Here is a 23,817-nt window from a genome sequence, read left to right as displayed (position 1 = left end):
ACACTTGCCCCTCCCCAAATTCAAAAGCAGACACACAGAACACTTGTCACTGAATCCCATGCCCCGCCTTGCCTTATCTGCAGAAAAGTTTCAACACTTACACTTCACAGTATTTCCTGTACTATGAAAGAAAGCATTTTTTTCTATCTTCCAAAACCACTGAGATCAGTACCAGCTGAAGCCATGCAGCTATCAGATGTCAGCCTCCTCCCCTCAGGCTACCACAAGCACTCCTTCAGAAAACCTCCTTCACCTCCACTAGAAAAAAAAAAGTTAATTTTCAAACACTACAGCGCACACTTTAATCACAGAGGAAATGCACCTCAGCTGTTTATCTAAGGCTCAGAGCATTACAGGAACTACAAGAAACCTGCCATAGTTCCTTCAGTCACACCACCATCCCTTCCAATGGACTCACCTTGGCATTTAAACATGCCTTTATATTCACCATAAAGCCAAGCTGTACCTCTACACTCAGCACTACCTGACATGATTCATTAGACAAACTCTTTTCTTTTACAAGAAAGCCTTATTGCACACGGTTGCACGGGCTCATCACACAAAACAAACAAGTGAAGCACACAGGAGAAGAGCACCTATCAGACTTGAAGTCTGCAAGAGCTGCAAGCTCATACCCCACCTTCCCCCCAGTGAGGAAAGTGTGTGCCAGAAGGAAAGAAACCAGTTTCCTGTACAGAGAAATGAGACAGAACACAAGGTTTCATCTGTTAATATAACAACATTCCCTGAAAGAACAAACAGAATAGGGAACAACTACCATGCAAAAATTTAAACTCCATGCTGGGGAGAACAGGAAGAGGGGGCTAAAACCCACTGCTTACCAGGGAAGGGTGACATGTGTTCAGATCCCATCAAAGGAACAGAACTGTTAAGAGAAAGAGAGGGAAAAGGTAAATAAAAAGCCTTAAAAAGACCCACTCAGAGGGAACAGGAATTTTGGCCCCACATACACGAGGACAGTCGAACAGGACTGACACCACAGCCACAGCACAGCAGCAGAAGCCCAACACAGGGCCTGCGGTGTCAGGCGATCCCTGCGCTGGGCTGCACGGGCGGCGGGGAACCGACCAGCCCCGGGGACGGGCTGGCAGGAGGCTGGCACCAGGTAAGGCCCACAGGCTCCGGACGGCAGCAGCCAGGAGGGAAGCCCCCTCACCCCCTCCGTCCCTCACCCAAGGGACGCGCCGTCCTCAAGCCGCAGGCCCGAGGACGCCGCCGCCCGGGACGGCACCGCTGTCTGCCGGGGAGGAGGAGGCCGCCGCCGCCGCCATCCCCCGCCGCGCTGCGGGGCGAGCGCCTCAACCTGCCGCCTCCCCCGTCGCAACGGCCTCGGCCGAGCGGAGCCGAGGAGCAGGCACAGAGGCCCCGCCGCTGCCCCTCACCCCGCGGGCCGAGGGGGCGTGCCGGGCCGCGGTCCCACAGCTGACAGCCCGGCCGCCCTCCTTCCCCCAGGCCCCGGCCCGGCAGGCCGGCCCAGCACCCCGCAAAACGTCGGAACAAACCCGGACACCCCCGCCGGCTCCTTACCGTGGGGCAGGGCATGGCGCGGAGCCCCCCACACCCCTTCCCGGGGCGCGGCCTCCTGCCTGGGCCGGGGTCGCTGGGCTCCGGGCTGCCTCCGCCGCCGCTCACAGCCACAACAACATGGCGGCCGCACGAGACGCGGGCACGGCGGGGCCAGGCGCGCGCCCGACACCACCACCGCCTCCTCCTCCCTCCCCCTCCGCGGGGCGGGGCCGTTCCCGCTATCCCCTCACCCCGCGCTGAGGGAGCAGCGCAGTCACCTCAGGGCTCCCCGGACCCTCAGAGGGAATGGGAGCAGCGCGGTCACCTCAGGGCTCCCCAGACCCACAGAGGGGGTGGGGAGCAGCGCAGCCACCTCAGGGCTCCCCGGACCCTCCGGGGGCTGGGGGGGGCGGTGGAGTCACATCAGGGCTTCCCGGACCCTCGGAGGGAATGGGAGCAGCGCGGTCACCTCAGGGCTCCCCGGACCCACAGAGGGGGTGGGGAGCAGCGCAGTCACCTCAGGGCTCCCGGGATCCTTGGGGGGAGCAGTGCTGTCACCTCAGCTCCCCCCGGACCTTCGCGGGGGTTGGGGGCAGCGCAGTCACCTCAGGGCTCCCCGGGCCCTCAGAGGGAATGGGAGCAGCGCGGTCACCTCAGGGCTCCCTGGACCCTCGGGGAGGGTCGGGGGCAGCTCAATCACCTCAGGGCTCTCGGGATCCTCGGAGGGAATGGGAGCGCCGCAGTCACCTCAGGGCTCGGCTGACCCGAACCCGGGGCCATCCCCAGAGCCCAGCGGCTGCTTTCCCGCAGCAGGTTAAAGGTGCCCCTTCTCTGCCCTCTTTCCCTTTCATAACCCTGCCGAGGTTGCTTGATCGCCCGCAGCTGGCTGCGGCTCGGTCCGCGACAACCAAGGGCTCTGCTGGGGGGGGCAGGTGCGATGCGGTGGTACAGATGGCGTCTCCGAAGAAGGTTTTGGCCGCCTCAGTCAACCCGTGAGGAAAATCATGGGTTGGGGCAGGCTGGAGTTGGAGCACTGCGAGCCAAGGGTTGCCCACACCGACAGCATCCTCTCTCAGCGAGGTCTGAAGTCATGGGATCCTCCTCAGAAGTCCTGCGAGGCCCACGCACCCCATGGGTGAACACTGTGTGAGTATTAAAGCCACTCTTGTGCACAAGACCTCCTGGCTGAGGCTTTCATCCTTTGCTTTTGTGACATTCAGCTCAGCTGTAAGAACATGTGTGGCCCTGTGCCATCAGTGGAGGCACCGTCCAAGCCACCCTGAGCAGCCTGCAGCTCCTAGAGCATGAGGTAATGGAGAGCAGAGAGCCAGTGCAGGGCATGAGAGCCAAAACATACACGGACACTGAGAGACAAGCGATAAAGCAAAAGGGGTATGAGCATTAAGCACCAGAAAAAGCACCAGAAAAGCTTGAGCAGCAGTGTCAGAGGTAGCAGGGTACAGCTGGCAGGAAACTTTGCTGTTTCCAAAATGAAGCTTTAGCTAAGCCTTGTGCAATTGAGTTCCTTTTCTGCAGCAAGATTTATATCTGGGTTTTTTTGCAACTGTGATGGATCATTAATGCTTTCTTTTTATACATATCTTAATTTACAATAGTGTATGTAGGTCAGGTTGTACTTGTGAGAGATATTTCCACCTGCTCCTCATGTTTGTCTTGATCTGAAACGCTTGCTTGCAAGGAACTATAAAATGCTCTCCTAAGTTATCCACACTGCTCTCCCTCTGAGTCCAAGGCTTGTCATTGTAACAGATGGGCTTCAGGCTGTCAGTAAGTCATGCTTAAGCTAGAGGCAGCATTAATGTTTAGGCAGAACAATACAAAATACTGGATCCCACGTCTTGAAACTCAGATATAAGCCATGCACTGAGTTGTTTTCTAGTTTTGCTCCCTTGGTCAGGGACAGTAAACATTTGAAAGGAAATTAATCAGCTCCTCTAAGGGATTTTTTTCCAACAACAAGCCATCACCTGAATGCAAATGTGGTCTGAAAGTCAATATGTACCTTCAGCACAACTCTGGAAGAAATACAGGTAACTGAACGGAAAAACAGGATTCCTGGGCTTGTTTATACCCAAAAGCAATGAAAAAATGTTCAGCTGGTATAGGTGTATCTGAAAAGGATGTGTGTTGACAGCATTAGGAAGCAGAATATTCATTTTGAAAACTCCCTATTAAATGGTTGCCTTTTGCACTATGCCTGGATGGAGATCAAATGTGACCTACTTCAGGAAGCTGAATCCTGGAGACCCAGGGCTTTTGTACAGCAGAACCTGCTGGTTGTTCCTTCTGGTTTTTAAAGAGGGAGAACTAGCTGCAGTGCCATCCCTCTGACAGAGAAAGCTGTGTGTTTCCAGCTGCTTATTTCACTGACAGAAATAATTTTCTTTGGTATTGTCTTCACCAATGTGGGTAAACACATTCCATGGAGACTTTCCATGTCTTGTCTTCCAATCTATTTTTTAATAAATATTAGGTATAGGCCCATATTAAATTACTTTTCCCTCTCTTTATAATGATGTTTGGGGCAAAGGATAATAGCTAATAAGAATTATTTTATGGAAATTAAAATTCCTGTGCCAAAGGGAGAGTGAGGCCTGTGAGACTCTGACACAGCTCAGGGAACAAAGTGCTCCCAAGCCTACATCCTGCTCAGACCTGGACTATATCCTCACTCATCCAGGATGAAGTTTTTAATTTGTCAGGCTGAGGGTGGTAATGAATTGCCAAGGAGCTTCCAAAGCATGAGCTAGTTTCAAGCAGGAGGAAGAAAATCAATCCAGTCATTTAGACACCTGTCCTCAAGAGCATTAAAAGCTTGGGAAAAAATGTAATGCAAAAAGTAGCTGGGGACAGACAAGTGGAACAGAAAGTAAAATGTGACATAGCTTTACTGAAGATAGATTGCATTTGACTAAGCTTATACCTTTGGTAATTGTTTTCTAGACAATGGATGTACAATAGATTTAATCTGACTGAATTTAATAAGGTATTAAAAGACAGACAAGGTAGGACAGTCACTTCAAACATACACCAGGTGTGGGAAGAAAGCAGAGCATGGCTGGGCTCTGGTGCTCTCTAAACAGCACCACTGACTCCCCCTCTCCCAGACAGGGTCCTGGACTACAGGGACCACAGGCTGACCCAGCCAGCCATGTCTTACATTCTTCTGCTCTTGCACAATACTTTTCAGGCAAGCCTTGGGACAAAGGTAGGAGTGAGCTGATGGCATTTGCTGATGGCACAAAGTTGGGAGGCACCATCATTACACAGGGAATATCTGTGTTGCTGGAAGAGCTGGATAACACTGAGTGCTGGCCTATTGAAAATGGGATGAAATTTAATAGTGGAAAGTACAAGGTCATGCACTAGGGAATTACTAATAAGAATCTCTGCTGCAAGCTGGGAGCACAACAGCTGGAAATGACAGAAGAGAAAAATCTGCGTGTATTTTGTTGATCTCAAGAAGACTGCAGACTCCCAGTAGGAAGAGCTCTGACAAAAAGCACTTATCAACTCAGATATTTCCAGGAGAAGGGAAAAATGTTGATACCATTACACAAAGCTCTGCTGCAACCTTCTCTGGCACTATGCATGCAGCTCTGGTCACTTTTAATCAAAGGGCACAAAATGTGACTGGAGAAGAATTGCAGACTAAGCCTGAGTTTTTCTTATGTAAGAGCCTTGAAATCGTTTGTTTCACCCAAAATACAGTTGTTGTCTATGAAACTTCAGGGAGTAAACACTGCAGTAAACACATCCCCCTTAAGAGTCAGAGTGATGTTAATGTAACAGCAAACAAGTATCCGATGGCCATGAAAAGTCTGGGCTGAAACATGAGAACTCCAGAGCTTCCAACAGCTCAAGTCCCGAGGCTCTGGGTCATCCTTCCCAGAGTTGCCACCAACAGCTGAGAACTGACCATGAAGACCAAACAGGTCTTTACCAAACCTTTCCTACTGGGTGAGACCCAGTCACTGAGTTCCTGCTTGGCTTATTGTGAAAAGGGGAAACCTGTTCAGGAAAGACATTCAAATGTCCCTGTGCTCAGCCCTGGGGAGGCCACAGCTTGAGTCCTGTGTCCAGTTCTGGGCCCCTCAGCTCAGGAAGGAGATTGAGGTGCTGGAGCAGGTCCAGAGAAGAGCACGGAGGCTGGGAAGGGATCCAGCACAAGTCCTGTGAGGAAGGGCTGAGGGAGCTGGGGGTGTTGAGGCTGGAGAAGAGGAGGCTCAGGGGAGACCTCACCACTCTCTCCAACTCCCTGAAAGGAGGTTGGAGCCAGGGGGGGGTTGGGCTCTTTTCCCAGGCAACTCTCAGCAAGACAAGAGGGCACAAGAGGTCTCAAGTTGTGCCAGGGGAGGTTTAGGTTGGACATTAGAAAGAATTTCTTTCTGGAGAGGGTGCTCAGCCATTGGAATGGGCTGCCCAGGGAAGGGGTGGATTCTCCATCCCTGGAGATATTTCAAAAGAGCCTGGATGTGGCACTCAGTGCCATGGGCTGGGAACCACGGGGGGAGTGGAGCAAGGGTTGGACTTGATGAGCTCTGAGGTCCCTTCCAACCCAGCCCATTCTGGGATTCCATGATTCTAAATGTCATTGGAATTATTGGCTGTGTTGAGGGAGGGCACATGGTGAGGCTGACAGCATCCTGGATCTTCTCACCCCCATCCTTCTCAACATCTTCCCACAGAGGTCGGATCTTGTGCCCATCCTGTCCGTGTGTGGTGTGATCCTGGAGCTGGCACTGTGAGAAACTGCAAAACCCAACGTGTGTCAGGTACTGCCCTGCCCCTCTTCCCCTCCAGTACCTTTATTTCACTCCACTCTCTGAATACAAACAGCCCAACCTAGATTTTGTGGGCTGTTTCTGTTATGATCAAAAACTGATGGAACAGTTTAAAATGCCTTAAAAGAAAACAAACACCACACAGAGCCCTGATTCTGTAAAAGCAGTCAGATCATTAAATGAGGGGTAGTTTCTCAGGACTCCAAACTGTCTTTTTTTACCAGTTTTTTACCCAAAAGCAGCTCTTTTCATCCTTCCTCTTCCATTTTGTTTCTTTTTTCATCTCTTATCTGACTTTGATGTTTTACTCCTTTTACTCTCCTTCTTTTTAACAAGTGCCTGAGCAGAATGCTGCTATCTTGAAGATACACCAGCAGTTCTATGTAGGCAGTGTTTGGATGTCTTATTTTATGTCTACTTGTATATTTTTCTTACACTTAAAAGATTAGCAACCCATATTGTTTGCCCAGTGAGAGAAAAATAGGTATTTTATACTGAACATCTTTGCTTTGGAAAAGTTAACTGAGATAACCTGAAGCTGTTGCTTCAACAATTCTGCATGAAAAATGCTTTTAATAATAATAATAATAATAATAATAATAATAATAATAATAATAATAATAATAATAATAATAATAATAATAATAATAATACATATGTCTTTATTTTTCTTCTTTAATTATTAATAATTGTAAAACATATATGTTTTTAATTAACAAGCAGGCTTAAGCTCCTTCTTCCCAAGTTAGATAGTTATTTATAGTCCTTTACAAGTTATTCCTCTGCTGTATAAAGGGGGACCACAGGGCAGTGAGAGGCTAAACTGCTGATCAGAGGAGCTGCTTCAGAAAATGACATTATTTTTCCCTGGTGACCTTCAGTGATAATTCTGTTATCTTGTAGCAATATGCTGGTGACCCTCTGAGAACTGCACCCACCCTGGTGCTCAGCCTCAGGGAGGGAGTTCCCACCCACAGGAACTTGCACCACTAAAAACCCTCCCAGGTTGAGCAACTCCTTGGTTGCACTGGGAGGTGATGGCTGCACCCAGTGCTTCAGAGGGAAGGGGAACTGCTGCTCTGTCCCTCTGCAGACTCTGAGACACTCTGCACAACTGAGAAGTATCTCAGGTCATCCCTGATGTCCTTCATGAGTGACCAAAATAAAAAATATCCAGTGATGCTTTTGATGATGAGAAGAGACTTTGAGGAGAAATGGAAAAGGGAAATAAATGGCTGTAGGGTCCCTCAGGTCAGTAGTTTAAGGGGAATGAATACCTTTGTGACTCTGAAGAACATGCAGGGAAAGGCTTAAAACTTCCATTAGTCCTTGATAAGCTAATGTATCTTATTGAGGCAAAATGGAAAAAAGGAAAATGTTGGAGCTGGGTTGAATAATTGCAAACCCCAGGGCTATACTGATTCATCATTATTACACTAATTGTATTGCAGCTGCTTAGAAAATATAATGGCCAATTTCCACAACTTTGCAATTTAGTGCTCTGGTTCTGTCTTTATTTTATTATTATTGTTTTTTATTAATTTTTTAAATTAATTTTTATTTTATTATTATTATTACACTGACATTTCCTCTGATCTGTTCATAACTCTTTCATTTATTTCTATTCTTCAAATATATTTGAAAGGGGCTGCTCCAGCATTCCCATCCTCCTCAGGGTGCTTTGTGTGCTGCTGGAAATGAAAAAGCTGCTTCTGTGTCCCCCCAGCAGCTGCCTCAGGAGCCTCCTTCCCACCCAAACAGAGCCAAGGAGATTATTGGAGGTGTGGGTAGAAGGGTTGGACCAGATGATCCTTGAGATCCCTTCCAACCTAACATTCCATGATTGGTTTGGATCTCTCAAACCCCCACAGTGCTGCCAGAACCAGGGTGCTCTTCCCAACCCCTGACTTGTGACATCCTCCCCTCCAGGAATCACACTGAAGAAGCATCCTTTTCATTAAAGCTCCTTTTCCCAAAGGTTTTGTCTGGAGAAGTTCCCTGCTGAGGAGCTGACCCAAAGCCTGGTAACTTCAGCTGGTTCTGGATCAGGATTTTCCAGCAGCCTGGAAGCTGCTTGTCCTGCTCTGCCTTCCCTATGCAGCAAGGGTTGGCTGTCCCCCTGCCTGCCTGGGGCCAGGGGCTTGTGATGAGGGAAATTCAGAGTTCAGATTTGACTTTTACTGTCAAATGAAGTGTTAAAGCTGCTTGGCAGGTCATAAACAGGTGAACAGATGCCCTTTTTTTGGTTGACTTGCTTAATTTCTATTACTTTGCCAGATTATTTTGTACAAGTAATGCATATACTTAATTATATCTAACTGGGCTACACATACACAGTCAATATCACCAATGTTTGTGGCAGAGGTTCCAATAGTTCCCAATGTTTTAGGAAAGCAAACAGGTAATGCAGAATTGGTAACAAAAAAAAACCCAAAAAAAAACCCAAAAAAAAAAAAAAAAAAAAAAAAAAAAAAAAACAAAAAAAAAAAAAAACCAAAAAAAAACCCAAAAAAAACAACAAAAAAAAAAAAAACCAAAAAAACAAACAAAAAAAAAAACAAAAAAAACACCTCAGTAAGAGGAAGAGTGCTTTTCAAAACAGCTTCTGGAGAGATCTGAAGCCCCTGGAGTCACTTGGGCTCTTGCCACAGCTGCTCTGGAAGAAGGCTGGAAACAGAGGGCAAATTAACCCTCCAAGATGCCTGGGAATCATGTTCCATTTGCCAAACCTCACCCTCTGCTCAACAACCAGAGCAAACCTTGGATTTGACACCATCACAAGAGTTTTGTTTGGGGTCGGTTGTTTTGCACATGATGTGGGTGCTGCAGCCCCCAGCCCCAGGGCCTGCCTGGAGCAGTGGTTTGAGAAGCAGGAATCAGAAATAATTAATTTGAAAAGGAGCCATTCAGAAGCTAAGGCGAAAGAACGGAGGAAACCGCAGGTTCCTGTCACGACATTTATCATGCCGATCGATAGTGCCTGCCCAGAGGAGAGAGCAGCAGGGCCTGCCCGGGCTCCCTCCAGAGGGAGGGACCGACAGCCCGGGGGTGAGCCCGCTCCTGCCGCGGGGCTACGGGCACACAGACCCGGGGACACACCGACACGACCCCCCGGGACGGGGTCACAGCCCGACCCTCCCTACACCCCACTCATAGAATCACAGAATCCTAGAATTGGCTGGGTTGGAAGGGACCTCAGAGCTCATCAAGTCCAACCCTTGCTCCACTCCCCCCGTGGTTCCCAGCCCATGGCACTGAGTGCCACATCCAGGCTCTTTGGAAATATCTCCAGGGATGGAGAATCCACCCCTTCCCTGGGCAGCCCATTCCAATGGCTGAGCACCCTCTCTGCAAAGAATTCTTTCCTAATATCCAACCCAAACCTCCCCTGGCAGAGCTAAAGCCAGGGGAGGTTTGGGTTGGATATTAGGAAAAAATGCTTTAGTCCATGCCCTCTTGTCCCACTGATATCTGCCCAACCCCCCCCGGCTCCAACCTCCTTTCAGGGAGTTGGAGAGAGTGATGAGGTCTCCCCTGAGCCTCCTCTTCTCCAGCCTCAACACCCCCAGCTCCCTCAGCCCTTCCTCACAGGACTTGTGCTGGATCCCTTCCCAGCCTCCTTGCTCTTCTCTGGACCTGCTCCAGCACCTCAATCTCCTTCCTGAGCTGAGGGGCCCAGAACTGGACACAGGACTCGAGGTGTCGGCCTCACACCGACACAGAGCCCACGGATCACTCCCACCACGGTCCCAATCCCACACCAGGGTCCCGCTGTGCCCCCATCCCCGCGCTGCTCCCCATACCAGCACCATCCCCATCGCTACCGAGCCCCGAACCCCCCGAACCCCAGTTCCGGATCCTCCGCCCGGCCCCGCCCACACCGGGAACTTCCGTCCCGGTCCCGGAAGTGGCTGCTGGTGGCGGAAGCGCGGAGCAGGCGGCGGGCCGGGCCGGTACCGGTGCAGCGGCGGCTGAGGCTGGGAAGGTGACAGGGCCCGTGTGGGGCATGAGACGGGCAGAGAGCCGGGGCTGGGGGTCAGTAGGGCTGGCGGGGCCCGGGGGCGGGTAACGGGGCTGGAAGGGAGGTCTGGGGCGGCGGGAGAGCGGCTGCGGCCGGACCGGGGACAGGGTCCTGCCCAGGGGGTGCAGGGAGTCTGTGGGCAGAGCCCCGGTGGGTGCCTGGCCCGGAAGGCGGAGGGGTGCTGGGTGCAGGACCGCGGCAGGCACTCAGGGGACGGGGGGAAACTGAGGCTGAAGCGTTCCAGGGGCTCCCCGAGCCCCTTCCCGGCACGGGGGGAGCCCCAGCACCTCCCCCGGGCTGTCCCAACATTGCCCCCCGGTCCCTGAGCACCTTCCCCCGGGTGTCCAAGGGGCCAGAGCATTGTGGAAGCAGGGGCCTGGCAGAAGCCTGGCTTGGTGGGCTCGTTCTCAGGGCTCTTTGGTTTTTATGCTGCATGCCCGAGGTCACAGAGTAGGGAGAGTTCATCCCAGCACGGTGGTGTAGGGTAGAGCTCTTGGGGTGCAAAGGTAAAGTGGTGAGTGGGGATGGCTCTCTGTGTGGAGGAAATTCCATGCTCAGGTTTGTTCTCTTCTCCAGATGGATTTTTCAGAGGATCCTGGCTGGACACCAGGTACCCAACAAAGCAAGACAAGAACAGGGAGAGCTCACTCACCTGGGGGAAATTAGTTTAATTTATTAGGAGTTAAACCAGAGAAGGGTAATGAGAAATAATGCTCGAGGCCACACCTCGAGTCCTGTGTCCAGTTCTGGGCCCCTCAGCTCAGGAAGGAGATTGAGGTGCTGGAGCAGGTCCAAAGGAGAGCAAGGAGGCTGGGAAGGGATCCAGCACAAGTCCTGTGAGGAAGGGCTGAGGGAGCTGGGGGTGTTGAGGCTGGAGAAGAGGAGGCTCAGGGGAGACCTCATCACTCTCTCCAACTCCCTGAAAGGAGGTTGGAGCCAGGGGGGGGGTTGGGCTGATATCAGTGGGACAAGAGGGCATGGACTAAAGAATTTTTTCCTAATATCCAACCCAAACCTCCCCTGGCAGAGCTGAAGCTCTGCCAGGGGAGGTTTGGGTTGGATATTAGGAAAGAATTCTTTGCAGAGGGTGCTCAGCCATTGGAATGGGCTGCCCAGGGAAGGGGTGGATTCTCCATCCCTGGAGATATTTCAAAAGAGCCTGGATGTGGCACTCAGTGCCATGGGCTGGGAACCACGGGGGGAGTGGAGCAAGGGTTGGACTTGATGAGCTCTGAGGTCCCTTCCTAAAACTCCTTCCTAGGGGAAGACTCCTTAATCTCTTCCCCTGTTCCAGCATGGGGTTCCTCCCATGGGAGACAGACAGACTTTTCCATGAATTTCTTCAACTTTACTCCTTCCCAAGGGCTGCAGTTCTTCAGGAACTGCATCCTGCCCTGCCCCTGCTCCAGCACAGGCTTCCCATGGGGTTACAGCCTCCTTTGGGCATCCACCTGCCCCACCAGGGACCTCCATGGGCTGCCAGTGGGTTACCTGCTCCCATCATGGGCTCCCTGCCTCATGGGAATCTCTGTTCCCATGGCTGGAGCCCCTCCTGCACCTCCTTCTTCCCTGCCCTTGGTGTCTGCAGAGTTGTTGCTCCCCCATCTCCTCTCCCTGCAGTTGCTCTTTGTCTTTTGCAGGTTGTTTTTTTTTCCCCTTTCTTTAATTTGCTGCCCCATATGTGCTCTCACCCTCACCTGGCTGTGGCTGGTGGAGCTGGAACCAGCAGGCATTGGTTCTCTGGGCTAAGGGGGGAGATTTTTTTGCAGCTTATTACAGAAGCCCCCACTGTAGTACCCCCACCCCAGGGGGGTTCTGTCTCTTCAAGGTGTTTTGGATTTGGTCTGGAGGGTTTTGATGCTTGGCAGGCTGCAGGGGAGGCATTTGATGATTTGGTTTTTTTTTTCCTTGTTGCAAACATGCTCCTACCTGCAGTTTTCAGAATGGCTCTGGGACCTCTTAAGAGCCAAATTAAATAGATGAGGAGAACCTGAAAGCACTTTGCCTTATTCTGTTGAAAAGTGTGGGTTTTAAAGAAATTTGTTCAGCATAAAAAAAGTTGAAAACTCTTTTTCTCTACATTCTGATCCTTAAACCCCCTTGGCATGACAGAATTATATTGTGAGCTGGACAATATATTTGTGCTGCTTTGGTGTGGTGCTTTTCAGGGTTGTGTTTTTTTTTTTTTGTGAAAAATCCAAACTCTAAAGTGCTGGATGATGCAATTTTTTCCTAAGTCTGTAGGTGACACATTCTCTGGAGCTCAAACAGTTTCTCTTTTACTTGCTGGCTAACCTGTGACCTTGCTCCTGAATCAGTATTGTTCAGCTGTAGGAACAAATGTTCAGCTCTGGTTTTAATTCTGATTCTTTAATTCTGATTCTTTAATTCTGATTCTTTAATTCTGATTCTTTAATTCTGATTCTTTAATTCTGATTCTTTAATTCTGATTCTTTAATTCTGATTCTTTAATTCTGATTCTTTAATTCTGATTCTTTAATTCTGATTCTTTAATTCTGATTCTTTAATTCTCATTCTTTAATTCTCATTCTTTAATTCTGATTCTGATTCTAATTCTGATTCTGATTCTAATTCTGATTCTGATTCTAGGCAATGGGACTACCATCAAATATTCATATAAGGAGACTTGTGATCTTGGATCTTAAGAGCATAACTTTTTGGCACCATTTCACATAAATCATTGTACTATGAACCCCCAAGAAATTAAAAACTCTGTTAACCTGCAGCTGTCATTTTAAAAACAAAAAAACCCTGCAGTTTTAATTGCTGAACTTTTTGAACAGTGCACATAGTAGTTTCTTTTGATTCACCCTCAGGCTTGACTTACAGTTTATTTCAGAAAATTAATTCAGGTGTCTCTGAGCTTCAAAATGCTGTCATAGAATAAAATCTGGTTTTGTGAGCAGGTGGGAAGTTGGCAGGGCACAGGAAGGCTGTGTTTGGTAGGCTCACCCTGTGTGCCTTAGCTGTCTGAGTACTGAGTGATTCTGCCACATTGGCACCAAAAATATCCTTTTACTAATATGTTGGCAGGATGGCTTTTGGTTGCCTCTAAAGTTTATGTCAGGGGATAAACTTCAGGCATTAAAAGGGAAGCCAAAGCAGAGAGTGCAACCCAGCTCCTCAGGAGCCAGATTTAAATAACAAGCTCCCATATTAAACAATATCCCCAAATGCTTTTTGGTGTCCTGGGAGATACCTCTGGCCTCTCAGCAGGGAACAGGGGTGAAGGTGCTTTACAGATTTCTTTTGAGGCATGTGCAGCTGGCTCTTGGGTGTTCACTTGGGGCTTTGCATTTGGGTGGTGAATCAATTGCTTTGCATAAATATATTTACAGGCACTGTGTGTGGTGTGTGACAGTGAGGCTGGAGCCTCTTTTGTTGTGCTTTTGCTTCACTGACCTTGTAAATGTCACCCTGTGATGCTTTTGGTTTTCTGTTTGCTGAAGACAGGAACAAGTCATCAGGATGTCAGCATTGCCACTGGATAAACTCCAGCTGACAGAAAAGGATCCCAAGACAGGGAAGCTGAGAACTTTACCAGAACTGGTGAGCTGTGTTTTTCCTAAAATCCAGTTGAGACCTTTAACAAATAATTGTCATACATTTAGGCCTGGGTGAAATTAGTCCTTGGGGCAGGGCATGATGAAGTTTGGTCAGCTTGCCAAGCTGGTGAAGAAATTTGTTTTCTTGGTGTTTTAGTGCATTCAGATAGTTGAGAAATTATTTTCAATGATGGGTAAATGAAAATTTACTGGGTTTAACATCTGTAATAAATCATATTCCCCCAGAACTCATTATTCTTTCAAGGAACAGCCTGGTGAGCAGTGTGAACTTGGCTGCAATAGAGGGGATGCTTTGGGAGCTGTTGCAAACTACATGAAGTTCAGCTCTGACCTATAGCACTGGGATAAATCTGTCCACTTACTGCATCCCACGAGCTCCTGGCTGTGGTTTCATCCCTGTGAAATCAGGAAATTAAACCCACAGATTTCTTCTGTCAGGAAAAAAAAGGTGGGAAGAGAGCCTTCTCCTGGGCATGTTGCAAAAGTGGGATGTGCTGTTGGTGTCGAGGAGGTTGACCCATGGCACATGTGTGTGCTGAGGCAGAGCTCCAAGCTGCTGCTCAACAGGATTCTCATGCTAGGGTGGCAGTGTTGGGCAGAGCCTGTTCAGTCACCCTCAGGAAGGGCAGGGACATGTTTCTTCTCTGTATATGGTGGTCATGTTGGCTTGGCTTTGTGGAGGGTTGTGAAAAAAACAGTTTGGAGGAAAAAGAGTGCAGGCTGTGTTTCACCTTCAGCTGCTGCTTTTGTTTTGGAGGTGTGGAAGGGTTGCTTTGCAGGGCTTGTGGTTAATAGGGTGCAAGGAGCAACTTCTAACTTATTAGGAAAGGCTGAAAATATTGCTGATAAATGAGAATACAGCCCCACTGATCTGCCTGCTGCCTTGAAAGATTAGAAAATGGGAAGTTACCAGGGAACTGACTGTCAAATGCTATTCAAGTGGAATTTTGTGGTGGTTTCCTAAAATCCAGTGAGCAGTGCACATGGTAACTGGGTGTTCCTGTCACTTGGTTTTAATGCAGTCTTCTGGCTTTCTGCAGCGCCCAGAAATAAAAGCAGATCGGTGTTTTGTGCTATACAGACCCCCACCCTCTGTCAGAGACCCTGCTTTAGTGGAAGAATTCTTGGAGAGAGCACAATTCATTGCAGATGACCTGAACTGGCTTCTGGCTTTGCCTCATGAGAAATTTTGGTGCCAGGTAATAATTGTTTTGTGAGCACTGGAGAAAAAGCATGAACAATCCTAGGTGCCTGTGAAAGCCACTGACTTGAAATCCTTTCCATAAGGATTTGGATAGGCTCATTATGTCATTTGTCAAGCATTTTAGTTTTAATTACTGCACCTTAACGTGCAAAGGAAGTGCTGCTTCCCTCTAGAATTTTTTCATTGTGGATTTTAAGAGTTTGCTTGTGTTTGATGCACGTGTGAATCCCTTTAGCACTCTTGAACATTTTTGCTTGCTTCTAAAGGGGACTCTGCTGCCTGGGAGCACAACCTGGGAACGTGTGACATTTCCTCCTTTCCCTTTTCTTCTCTCTCCTCGTGCAAGGTGGTGTTTGATGAGACCCTTCAGAAATGTCTGGATTCCTACCTCCACTATGCCCCTCGGAAGTTTGATGCCCTGTGGGATTGCCATCCTGAGGTGAATGACATGCAGAGATGTCTTCACAGGAGAGTCTTCCTGACTTTCCTCAGAATGTCCACTCACAAGGAGTCCAAGGTAAATATTTCTTTGCCTTGCAGGTGTTCTGGGCTATGTAGCTTAGGGGAAAAAAAGACAGCTGGAGAAATTTAATCATGTTTCTTCCTTGCGTGTCCCAGCTGCATTCCTCTCCCAGGCTGTTTTTATCAGTGTGTTGTTTAGATGGAGATGGTAACCACTCAGACCTGAACTATCTGAGCTATGCAATGATTTCTTAGGAGAAAAAAAGGAAATTTTCTTAGGAGGGAGATCCAGGCAATCAACTGAGTAGTAGCAGGTCAGCCCTGCGTGCTGGTGTGGTCCATTGTTGGAAGAGTGGGGAAAAAAGGGCAGGTTGGCTCTGGTGCAGCTGCATGGGGCAGAGGTGCTTCAGCAGCCCCTTGATTGCTCCCTCAGAGCCTCTTCCCCTGTGCTGTGCAGCAGTGTGATTTGTGCTAATATTTGTCTCTCCTTGAACTTTCCCCAAGTTTTGGACCCAGGATGAAACTGCTTTAAATGACTTTTCTTTGCTTGTAATTGAAAGATGTGCTTGGCCTTAATTGTGGGAGTGCAGCTCCAATCAGCAGCTGGGGTATTTTCAAAAGGCTTTTGGGCAAAGCACCTTGTGTTCTAGGAATTGATTCCTCCATACCCTCATGGGTTCACCATGTGCTCCTTAGTGCTGAGGTGATTCCCTTTGATTATCACAATGGGGACATTTGGGACATTTTGAGGGAAAGGTCTTGGAGGGCTGGGACAGGAAAAGGTAGAAGGAATGTTGGAACCTGCAGCTGGCACCCCTTCAGCAAAAATATGACACCTCTATGGTGTCTTTCATCCCAGGAGCTGATTAAATCTTACCATGCCAATGAGGCACACAAACATTTGAAACCATTTTATTTTATAGCTGTGTAGTTTGAAGAGAATGAAGAGCTTGTTGTCATGCAGGCAGGCAGCAGGAGTTCTAGAAACTGAACCTCCCAAGCACAAAGCCCCATCCCTCTGCTTTAGCTGGGGGAATGTGCATACTTCACACACCCTTCACTGTGGCTCAAAACATTTGATATCACAGGCAAATTGGTCTTTTGAAAATCCAGAATCACAGTTTAGCTTGCTTCTCAGTGCTAAAAATGACAGAATTTTTGTCATCTGGAATTACAGAAGCAATTCCTTCAGTTCTGTGAGTCCTGTAGTTTTGACACAGCTGTAGGGCTGCTATCCCTGGGTTTTCTTCCTACTGGTGGAGTCATCCTTGGAGCCTTGATTCTGCTTTTCCAGGAAACCAATAACCTCAGGCTGTGATCTCATGTGCCTTTTTTCAGCCAGTTCAGCCATTCCTGTGCCTCACTCCTCATTCCTGCTCCTGAGCTGAGCCCTTTGTGTGTCAGCTCAGCTGTTCACTTGGCCATGGTGTGAGCTGGGAACTGGATGAATTGTTGGTGGCTTTTGGTTTGAACTTTTGATTCCTTTCATGGTGTAGCCTGGGCCTGTAATGAATGCTGGGGGGTGGCCAGGGGCAGTGACAAGGAGCTGGGACCACGGGGATGGAGGGGGCTGCAGAAGCTGCTGTAAGCACAGTTGCTTGGAGAAATGTTTTGGCAGGTGTCATTCTAATGTTGGAATTCTTGCAGAGCAAGATAGGGATTAGCCTGTAAATTACTTTTTTCTTTTTTTTTTTTTCTTTGTAGGATCATTTTATCACTCCCTCTGGCTTTGGAGAAATCATTTACAATAACTTCCTGTTTGACATCCCTAAGATTCTGGATCTTTGTGTGCTTTTTGGAAAAGGAAATGGCCCACTGCTCCAGAAGATGATTGGTTAGTTAAAGCCAGGGAACTTCTTGTTGCATTTAGGTGTTTGCTTACTGGTATAATTGCAAGTGATGAGTGGGGTTACTGCTCTGAAAACTGCTCAGTAGCAACTAGAATTTGGAATTTTTAGGTGAAGTTGTAGGTTGAATTGCTTTTTCCTTGTGACTTATGTCAAGGAATGTGTTGTGGCCTGCTGCTCACCTGAGCTGAGCTGGTCCTGTGGCACTGGGCATGAGCCAAGGCTCAGATGTGCCTTAGCAGTTGTTTCCCATGCCAGTTAAATGGGTCCTCAGCCACTCTTCAGAGGACTGGGAGGGCTCTGTAAAATCCTGCTGGAGAAGAGAAGGGGCAAACAACTCAGTTCCTGGGCAAGGGGGAGGAGGGATAGGAGATGGGGTGCAGTCCAGGTACCTGTATGAGTGTTCCCAGAGCTGGGAGCCAAGCAAAAGCTGCAATGTGAAATAATCATGGGTTTATGGAGTGGGTGAACTTGACCTTTTAATGCAGGCATTGATTTATATAGTGCCTTCCAACCACAAAGGACTTCAGGGTGTTGCTGAAGCTGGGTTTATCCCTGGATTTCTCTGTATCTGTACAGACTCAGTGGAAAGTGCATGTTAGGTAACATCTCTAGGATGCTAGAGTCTGTGTAATGAAGAGAGGGCATCCTGGTTTAGCTGCTGTATTTATCCTGTGCTCTCTTCACAAGGGAGCTGCCTGTGATCTCTAACTGCCTGAGCACAGATGGAAGAGTACCTAACCTTGGATTAAGTGAGCTCTTCTTCCTCAATTCTAACCCACTTGGTCTGCAGTCCATGTAATGAAACATTTTTCCATTCTTTGTAGTTATTTTTGTCCCATTTCCAAGTTGACTAACAGGAGCAGCATTAGAGAACATGTGACATAGCCAAATTTCCAGGCCAGAAAGGCTTAGCTAAACATTTATATTTTTGATTTTTATCCTTTCTCAGTAACTTCCACGCTCAATTCATCTGTCAAGCCTCAGAGGTGGGAAGGAGGCATGGCAAGATCTGGTTGCCTTTCAGATGTCAATCTTAGATTATAGATTATCTGTGTCTTAAAATATTCTGTGTATTCAACCTCATTTGAATTATACATGTGCTTCAGAGTACAGTGCAGTAACTCTACACACAAGTGACCAATGATTTACTCACCTGATTACTGTCACCATGTAATGGAAGTAAAGGCACGAGCAGTTCTGGGCTGTAATTCATAACTTGATCAACTTGAGCTTCTTCCCAGGGTATGAATTGTTTGGAAGCCTGTCTTGTAACTCTTCCCTGTGCTCTGTCCTTGCTGGAGAACTCAGTTAATTTTCATAATCTGAACAGTAATTCAGAGGAAAATAGGCAGCCTCTGTGCTTACTTGGGGAGGATTTATGGTATGCCATTACTTAGTGGGGTATTTTCTAAAGGTAATGAAGTCCTAGTAATATAATAGCAGGTATTACTAAAGCCTCATTACCTTCAAGAAATATTCTGCAGAACATTTTCCAGTGTATGCTGAACTGTTATCAGTAATTAAAAGTCAAACTCCAGTTGTCAAATAAAGGAACCAGGAATGTTTAGTGATAGTATTTGCATTATTCATTGATTCAGCCTCTGGGGTGTGAATCATCTACCATCTCATTTGCTCTGCTCTGATGAGCATGTTCTCATTACCAGTCCTCCAGTTGCTCTGAGGAGTTGATGGATCAGCTTTAGAGGAGCAGACCCTGGGAAGTGAGCTTATGCCCTTGCTCTCAGCTGGGTCTGGAGGGGGTGTCAGGAGCCAGACAGGTACATCTGCTGGTGCCTGTGCATGAATGTCTGAACTAATGGGAAATTATGTCCTTCCCCCTCTCTTCTCAGAAAATATCTTCACTCAGCAACCAAGTTACTACAGTGACCTGGATGAAACCCTGCACACTGTCCTCCAGGTACTGCTTCCCTGCTTGGAAATCTGGAAATGGGGCTGAAAGGGAACAAATGGGGTCATAGGCAGGGAAGATGGAGTTTGCTGTTCTTCCTTTCTCTCTAGTTCATGCAAATGTGTGTCAGGTCTCTTTTCAACCTTTATCCAAAACTATTTATTACTCAATGACTATTTCCTGTCACCTTCCTTCAGCTCCTGGCCACCTCTGCAGTTAATCCCAAGGAATTTTCATTAGGCTGTTCCATAAGTATTCCTTGTGTCCCCACCTAAGCAGGGGAAGCAGTGAAACTTCAAACAACAAAATGGTGACAGTGAGAGGTGGCTTGACATAACAGAATGGGTTAGTGTGAACACCACAGGGGCTCAGGAGGACATGGAAATCTGTTGGAGGGGTTGCATTGTTGCCATACAAAAAAATCTCTGGCTCTTCTCCATGTCTCAGCTTTCATTTTTATAAGCAGCTTGTATATTCCTCAGCATTGGTAAGCAGGGTTCACTTTTAACCTGAGAGGGAAATCAAGGTGCCTTGATGTGTTTGTAGCCTGAAAATGTCATCTTTATGTCCTCAAAAAGCACACCCATGCACAAAAATAAACAAACCCAGGGTACTGTTTACCCCAAGACACCTGTAATGCCACTTGGCTTGTTGAAAGCTCACTTTTTTCTTTCTTGTGCTAAGAAACAGAGCTAAATCTCAGGTGATACCATGTTTAAAAAGAGAGTATTTTTAGATATTAATAAAATAGCTCAATACTTATCTTACTATATTTTATTATTATATGAACATATTAATAAGAGTATATGAAACTTTATATTCTAGAAAAGGATGCAAGACCAAAACTTCAAGTGATTTACCAGGGAGGACAGCAGAGATTCCATTTGCTTTTCATGCTGCACCATGTTGGGGCAGTTTCACTGCAGAACACTGCTTTCCTTGCTCTGTGCTTTCCCAACCACTGCAGTGTATCTCAAATATATGGATGTAACAGCTCAAAGAAAGATGTGTCACTACTGATCCATAAAGTTATTAATTCTCTATTATTTATTCTCTATTATTTATTCTCTATTATTTATTCTCTTACTGGAAGGAGTTGATATCTCTGCAGGTTTAGGAGCTTTCCAGGCCCTGTAGGATATTAATATTTTCCAAATATGCAACTTTGGTCCTTTGAGCCACCCATTCACATATCTGGGATGAGGGGTTGACAAATCCTTAAAAGCAACTCATTTGCACCCTAAGTGTGTCCTGCACTACAGTTCATTAGCAATCTGCAGCCTAATTCTGTGGCTTCTCCCCAGATTCTTTCTTTATAATAAAGAGCCAGAAAATTCTCCTCCTCCTCACCTCAGGGCAGAGGGCAGGAAGGTGGTGGTAACTTCCCAGTTGTCCTCCTGCTCCCTTGCAAATGGGGATCCCAGTGCTGAGCTGGGGGCTCAGGGTGTGGATTAGCTGCATCCCCTGTCTCAGCACCCCCACCACAAGCACCTGCACTTCAGTTGCACCTAAATTTTCTAAAATTTCAGTGTGACCTTTGCTGCTGTAACCTGCAAGGGGCTGTTGCAGCTTTTATCTCTACACAGCTCTGTGCTGGGGGGGGAGGGGATAGGCATAGAAATCTTGTTTCACTGCTTTCCCCTGGCTCTTCTAACACTCTTCTGCTCTCCTGATCCAGGTGTTCAATGACATTCTGACTAAATGTGGCCTGCAGTGTGAAGGAGCTTCTGCTGAGCCCCAGAGATTGGGAGAAAGAGCAAATGTGACTCCAGAGAACATGCCCTGCCAGGTAGAACTCATGCTTCTTGCCCTTGTCTGTTTGTAGTCCTGCAGATAGAACACTGCAGAGCCACAGAGGGTCATTCTGTTCCCAAATACTGATGGTTCATGCAGCACATGGTCCCGTGTCATTGTTTCACTGTTTGTCATAGGACTTGGTGATAAAGTCTTTCCACCATGGGTTGGTTGCTTTCCTCAGGTGCATTTCAACCATGCCCATTGTAGCCTGGGTTCTTTTTTAAACCTGGCAACTTTTTTTGCTTAAAAGGAATGTAACAGAGCAGCTGACAGAAGTCTCCATGTAACCCTTACACTGACCAGAGTTGATCTTCTCTTCAGACATTTGTTTAACATCAGTGGATTTCAACCCTAGTTAATTCAGAGCAGTTTATATTTTTTTTGCTGGGTTCTGTGCAAAGACAGGCCCCATCTCAGTGAGCATGTTCTGCCAAATCTTAGGCATAGAGTCTGGATTTAGGAATTGCTACAGCAGAAAATGCCTTTTGCACTGCAGTGAACCACTGGCACCATCCCTTTTAGTCCTGCATTGGAAGCCCAGTGCTTACAGATAGGTGAGGAGGAATTCTGTGGGCAGATATAGAGAGGGCAAAATCACTGCCTCTGGCAGGATCTGATGAAGATTCCCATAATTCCACAGAACCTTTCATGAGAATGAGCAGTTGGGGTTGCATTAGACATGTTCAAAGGGTAGAAATTTTAGTAGAGGCATTGACTCTGCCTCTAGACCCAGTAATGTGTGATGTGTTTATGCCTGGTAGGAGATTTTCTTTGTGCAGTCAGGAAAAAGGTTCATGGTTTGAACATGGTGTGTCCCTGTTGGTCCCACTGTGTTCCCAGGAAAGGCTGCTCTGGTTTTTCTCTCTGTAATGGCTTTTTCTTTCTCAGGAGCTGAAGGATATTGTCCTCTTCTTATGTGACACTTCCACAACACTCTGGGCATTTCTTGATGTCTTCCCATTGGCATCCCAGACCTTCAAAAAACATGAGTTTTGCTACAGGTATATCTTGGACTGCAGACAGATCTTCTCTTGGTGAAGTAAAATACTGAATGTGCTACTGTGTCCTTTCCCAGTGCCTCCATCATTAAAAGAGCAGACAGATTTAATGCAGCTGGAGACTGCCAGGTTCACACTGACAGAAAGAGACTCCCAGTAACCAAATTAATATAGGGACATCTAGAGTCTGTCTCTTATATGTTCACCTAGATTCACTCTGGATTCTAGAGCCAGGAAACCCTGACAGTAAACAGTATGTGGTGTGCTTGGGAAAGGGTGGAGAGGGACAAGCAGAAGAGAGTTCTGGAGAACAAGAGCTTCCTGCTGTCAGACCCAAAGCAAGGGAAGCAGAAAGTCTTAGAAAGCTGGTAGTCCATCAGGGTCTGAAAATAAATGTTTTTGTTTGATATTATGGCTAAGTTTAATGCTAGTGACTATTACTGAGGTGCCTGGGAGAGGGTGAGAAGCCAGTACTGGCACAGCTGGACTCAAAGCTCTTCCCAGACCAACCAGGTCATGGTGGTCACAGGTCAGGGTGGTCTCAAGGACTGGACAGCCAAGTGTGTTGCCACAGAGTCTGCAAGTCCTGGAGTGGCACTTCCACACCTTCCCCCCGGGTGTTTTAAGCCCCCAGATCTTAAAAAGTGTTGCTGTAACAGCATTTGTTTAGCACCAGCTGAAGAGTTTATTAATTGTCCTTATTCTCCCTGTTTCACTTACTTATCAGTGTGAACAAACACCCACTTGAGATTTGCTTTTGTTCCCAGTCCTGTTACAAACCTCTGAAGCCCTACAGCTGCCTGTGGTTCCTGAACCCCAGGTTGAGCAATACTGCTCTGGGCTGTGTAGGATTCTGTCCTCTTTAGATGTCCTCCAGTTGGTCATTGACTGAAGAGCAGATTGGTGGCCTGCTGGTGGCTGGGTGAGCTGGCAAGCAGCACTGCTTCCATGCTTGGTTACTCAGAGGAGGAAAGCCTTTTGCTTTGAATGCTACTGTTGATGTCAGAGATGTGCTAAAATAGCCCTGATCTCTGTGTTGGGGGCCAACAGCAGTGTGTTTTTGTGACATCTCAGTGTGGATTAATCCCAGAGTTTTGGGAGTGTGGGGAGGGAAAAGTGATGTTCATGTCATCTGTGTGGAACCTCTGAGTCTGAAGCAATCTGCTGGCACTTGCTCATTTCTCTCCCTGCCTCAAAGTGTCAGCCACCTTCTGCTGCATTTGCCTCAAGGATACTCATTTAACATGTTTGGCTCTTAATAGGGGACATGGAGGTAATGTTCCTAATGGAGCCTTTGCTCATTAGTTCAGCTTGGCATTTGTGCAAGGGGCTGTAAACCAGGATCTGTCACATCCAGCTCCTCAGGAAACAGCACTGGCTGTTACTCAGAGAGGGTGTTACTCCACTTCTCTGTGTCCCCAAAGGAAAGGGGCTGTGTGGGCTGTCTGGCATGTAAACCATGAAACTGGACCAAATCCTTATTTCCTTCTTGTCCTCTCCCATTGAAACATCCTCTTGAAAACAAGGGGTGTTTTGGGATGGGCTTAAGCAGATGAACTCTTGGCAGGTTGCAGATTTGTGTTGGGAATGTTTCTTGGCTGGGGACATTACTCTGTTCAGTGATGTGATGATTTCAAATGCATTTCTTTGCCTAAGT

General features: G+C 47.6%; 2 protein-coding genes across 11 annotated transcripts in view; one reads left to right on the top strand and one right to left on the bottom strand.

Moving 5' to 3' along the window:
• MTMR3 (myotubularin related protein 3) overlaps positions 1-1,705 on the bottom strand; it is a 78,948-nt gene extending 77,243 nt beyond the window's left edge. For 4 of the 6 annotated variants that reach the window (XM_071763560.1, XM_071763559.1, XM_071763562.1 and 1 more), the window contains exons 1-2: positions 1,549-1,704; positions 843-886 (exon numbers count right to left, since the gene is read on the bottom strand). The gene's annotated coding sequence lies outside the window, so the exon portion shown is untranslated. Of the gene's footprint in view, positions 1-842; positions 887-1,548 lie in introns of all 6 variants that reach the window. The other 2 variants (XM_071763563.1, XM_071763561.1) reach the window with 2 other exon arrangements.
• Positions 1,706-6,305: 4,600 nt separating this feature from the next.
• Positions 6,306-23,817, top strand: part of ASCC2 (activating signal cointegrator 1 complex subunit 2) — a 31,562-nt gene continuing 14,050 nt past the window's right edge. For 2 of the 5 annotated variants that reach the window (XM_071762747.1, XM_071762744.1), the window contains exons 1-8: positions 10,248-10,367; positions 13,824-13,923; positions 14,981-15,139; positions 15,491-15,661; positions 17,311-17,440; positions 19,307-19,374; positions 21,044-21,154; positions 22,051-22,163. In XM_071762747.1, coding sequence (XP_071618848.1) covers positions 10,339-10,367; positions 13,824-13,923; positions 14,981-15,139; positions 15,491-15,661; positions 17,311-17,440; positions 19,307-19,374; positions 21,044-21,154; positions 22,051-22,163 — 881 coding nt within the window. In that variant the 5' untranslated portion in view covers positions 10,248-10,338. Of the gene's footprint in view, positions 6,324-10,247; positions 10,368-13,823; positions 13,924-14,980; positions 15,140-15,490; positions 15,662-17,310; positions 17,441-19,306; positions 19,375-21,043; positions 21,155-22,050; positions 22,164-23,817 lie in introns of those variants that run through there. The other 3 variants (XM_071762746.1, XM_071762745.1, XM_071762748.1) reach the window with 3 other exon arrangements.

This window comes from Heliangelus exortis, chromosome 19, assembly GCF_036169615.1.
Source record: "Heliangelus exortis chromosome 19, bHelExo1.hap1, whole genome shotgun sequence".
Classification (NCBI taxonomy): Eukaryota; Metazoa; Chordata; class Aves; order Apodiformes; family Trochilidae; genus Heliangelus; species Heliangelus exortis.
The sequence above is the reverse complement of the archived record's forward strand: the minus strand, read 5'-3'. Positions and strand labels throughout refer to the sequence as shown.